This window comes from Cebus imitator, unplaced genomic scaffold (assembly GCF_001604975.1).
Source record: "Cebus imitator isolate Cc_AM_T3 unplaced genomic scaffold, Cebus_imitator-1.0 Scaffold18, whole genome shotgun sequence".
NCBI lineage: Eukaryota > Metazoa > Chordata > Mammalia > Primates > Cebidae > Cebus > Cebus imitator.
The window spans coordinates 8,070,770-8,074,750 of NW_016107333.1; the positions used below are offsets into that span (position 1 = coordinate 8,070,770).

At 48.9% G+C, this 3,981-nt stretch overlaps 1 protein-coding gene across 1 annotated transcript in view; it reads right to left on the reverse strand.

The window, feature by feature from the left end:
• The window catches only part of ZNF341 (zinc finger protein 341), a 58,260-nt gene that overhangs the window by 41,436 nt on the left and 12,843 nt on the right, over window positions 1–3,981 (reverse strand). The window contains exon 4 of the mRNA XM_037734439.1: window positions 2,162–2,311. Coding sequence (XP_037590367.1) covers window positions 2,162–2,311 — 150 coding nt within the window. The remainder of the gene's footprint in view (window positions 1–2,161; window positions 2,312–3,981) is intronic.

Genomic DNA, 3,981 nt, shown 5'->3' on the forward strand with positions numbered 1-3,981 from the left:
CGGGGTTTCACCATGTTGACCAGGATGGTCTTGATCTCTTGACCTCGTGATCCACCCGCCTCGGCCTCCCACAGTGCTGGGATTACAGGCTTGAGCCACCGCGCCCGGCAAAAAAATTTTTTTTAATTAGCCAAGTATGTTGGCACACGTATGCAGTCCCAGCTACTTAGGAGGCTGAGGAGGGAGGATGGCTTGAGCCCAGGAGTTTGAGGTTACAGTGAGCTATGATCTCACCACTGCACTCCAGCCTGAGTAACCTAAGTGAGACACTGCCTCAAAAATTTAAAAAGAAAAAACAAACAAACAAAAAAACACATGATGATGCTGATCAGCATTTCATAAAGGACACAGGGTCCTCCTCTTCACTGCTATTCCTTATGTTCCACAGTAAAATATGTATGAGGAAAAAGTCTCTGTTGAGAAAATCAAAAGGATTTCTACATGGCAGGAAGAACCCAGGGACACAGCAAGGGGAGAAGTAAAACACCTCCACCTTAGGCTCATTTGGCCACAGATCCTTTTTGTATTAAAAAAATCCTGGCCAGGTGCAGTAGCTCACATCTATAATCCCAGCACTTTGAGAGGCCAAGGCTGGAAGATCCCTTGAGCCCAGGAGTTCAAGATCAGCCTGGACAACAAAGGGAGACCCCTATCTTTACAATTTTTATTTTTAATCCCAGGAACTACTATGCATTTTCTGTTTCTCTCTTTTTTTTTTTTGAGACAGAGTCTCGCACGGTCGCCTGGGCTGGAGTACAGTGGTGTGATCTTGGCTCACTGCAACTTCTGCCTTCGAGGTTCAAGAGATTCTCCTGCCTCAGCCTCCAGAGTAGCTGTGATTAGAGGTACCCGCCACCACACCTGGCTAATTTTTTGAATTTTTAGTAGAGATAGGGTTTCACTATGTTGACCGGGCTGGTCTCAAACACCTGACCTCATGACCTACCTGTCTTGGCCTCCCAAGGTGCTGGGATTACAGGCGTGAGTTACTGTGCCCCGCCCGCATTTTCTGTTTTTCTAATGGACAGGGGACACTTGTTAAGAATAAAAACAAGGCAGGCCTGGAGTGGTGGCCTACTCCCGTAATCCCAGCACTTTGGCAGACCTAGGCAGGTAGATCACGGGGTCAGGAGATCGAGACCATCCTGGCTAACACTGTAAAAACCCGTGTCTACTAAAAATACAAAAAATTAGCCAGGTGTGGTGGTATGCTCCTGTAGTCCCAGCTACTCAGGAGGCTTAGGTAGGAGAATCACTTGAATCTGGGAGGCAGAGGTTGCAGTGAGCAGAGATCATGCCATTGCACTCCAGCATGGGCAACAGAGCAAGACTCCCTCTCAAAAAAAAAAAAAAGGCCAGGTGAGGTAGCTCATGCCTATAATCCCAGCACTTTGGGAGGCCAAGGCATGTAGATCATCTGAGGTCATGAGTTTGAGACCAGCCTGACCAACACAGTGAAACTCCATCTCTACTAAAAATACAAAAATTAGTGTGTAATCCCAGCTACTCAGGAGGCTGAGGCAGGAGAATTGCTTGAACCTGGGAGGCAGAAGTTGCAGCGATCCGAGATCATACCACTGTACTCCAGCCTGGGCACAACAGCAAGACTCTGTCTCAAAAAAAACCTCAGAAATCAGGCTGGGTGCAGTGGCTCACACCTGTAATCCCAGCACTTTCGGAGGCTGAGGTAGGGGCACATCACCTGAAGTCAGGAGTTCAAGACCAGCCTGGTCAACACGGTAAAACCCTGTCTCTACTAAAAATACAAAAATTAGCCAGGTGTGGTGGCACACACCTGTAATCCCAGCTACTCAGGAGGATGATGAAGGAGAAACACTTGAACCCAGGAGGCAGAGGTTGCAGTGAGCTGAGATCATGCCACTGCACTCCAGCCTGGGCAACAGAGTGACACTCCACCTCAAAAAAAAAAAAGGTCAAAATAGCTGGACTGAACCTACAAAGCCCCACACATTCTGGGTCCCCACCTAGATGTAGCAGCTTCCCCACCTATAGCAGAGCTGGACAAGGGGAAGCTGACAGCCCCCCTTGGCATCAGGGAGAGCTGGGGCCAGGCCCCCTTTATTCTACAGGATTCTGAATCTGCAGGAGTTAAGGTACAGGTCTGGAATCAAGACCCCATGAGAAGCCCACGCCTTCTTACCTGCACAGGTGGGGGGCCCTGGGGCATGGGCTGGTCCAGGGATGTGAAGGCTGACATGGCAGACATGAGCACGTCATCGCTCACCAAGATGTTCCCCTGTACCAGGGTCTGGATCAGTGGGGATGGGGGTACTGTGATGTATGTGGAGATCTGGACAGTGAGAGAGAGAGACTGAGTGAGAGAGATACAGAGAGAGACAGAGTGTGTGTGTGCGCATGTGTGGACACGTCTGAGGCTCTGTAAATCAGCCGAGGAGGGTATGATGCAAAAGATCCAGGTTCTGGAGTCCCACAGACTTGGGTTCTATTCCTACCTCTGCTGCTCCCTGCTGTGTGACCCTGGGCAAGTCACTCTACGTCTCTGTGCCTCCATTTAATCATCTGTCAAATGAGAAAGACAAGGCCAGGCATGGTGGTTCACACCTGTAAACCCAGCACTTCGGGAGGCTGAGGCAGGTGAATCACTTGAACTCATTTTGGGAGGCTGAGGCAGGTGAATCGCTTCAACCAGGAGTTCAAGACCAGCCTGGGCAACATGGTGAAACCCTGTCTCTACAAAAAAATACAAAAATTAGCCAGTGTGGTTGCACACACCTGTAGTCCCAGTTACTTGGGAGGCTGAAGTGAGAGGATCACCTGAGCCCACGAAGTACAGACCGCAGTGAGCCATGATGGCACCACAGCACTCAAGCATGAACGACAGAGTGAGACTCTGTCTCTAAAAAAAAATACAGGTCAGGCGCAGTGGCTCACATCTGTAATCCTAGCACTTTGGGAGGGGGAGGCAGGCGGATTGCCTAGCTCAGGAGTTCACAACCAGCCTGAGCAACACAGTGAAACCCTGTCTCTACTAAAATACAAAAAAAATCAGCTGGGCATGGTGGCAGGCACCTGTAGTCCCAGCTACTCTGGAGGCTGAGGCAGGAGAATCATTTGAACCTGGGAGGCGAAGGCTGCAATGAGCCGAGACTATACCACTGCACTCCAGCCTGGGTAACAAGAGAAAAACTCTATCTCAAAACAAATGAGGAGAATAACTCACATCTCTCTGCAAAGTACATACTCTATGACTCAGTAATAATACTTCTTTGCATTGGCCGGGCGCAGTGGCTCACACCTGTAATCCCAGCACTTTGAGAGGCCAAGGTGGGCAGATCATGAGATGAGGAGATAGAGACCATCCTGGCCAACATGGTGAAACTCCATCTCTACTAAAAATACAAAAACTAGCAAGGCATGGTGATGCGTTCCTGTAGTTCCAGCTACTCAGCTGAGGCAGGAGAATCGCTTGAACCCAGGAGGCAGAGGTTGCAGTGAGCCGAGATTGTGCCACTGCACTCCAGCCTGGGTAATAGAGTGAGACTCCATCTCAAATAAATAAATAAATAAATAAATATTTCCTTGTATCTATCCTAGAGAAACACTGAACCCATGTCCACAGGAAGTCCACAAGTATCTTAGGTCAAGAAGAATATTCGTTCTGGTACGGTGACTCATGCCTGTAATCCCAGCACTTTGAGAGGCTAAGGCAGGCGGATCACTTGAGGTCAGGAGTTCGAGACCAGCCTGGCCAACATAGTGAAACCTTGTCTCCACTAAAAATACAAAAAGTAGCTGGGCATGGCGGTGGGTGCCTGTAGTCCCAGCTACTCGGGAGACTGAAGCAGGAAAATCACTTGAACCTGGGAGATGGAGGTTGCAGTGAGCTGAGACTGTGCCACTGCACTCTGAGCAACAGAGCAAGACTTTGTCTCAAAAACAAACAAACAAACAAACAAAGATAGGGGTGAGGGGAATATTTTCTTTTTTTTTTTTTTTTTT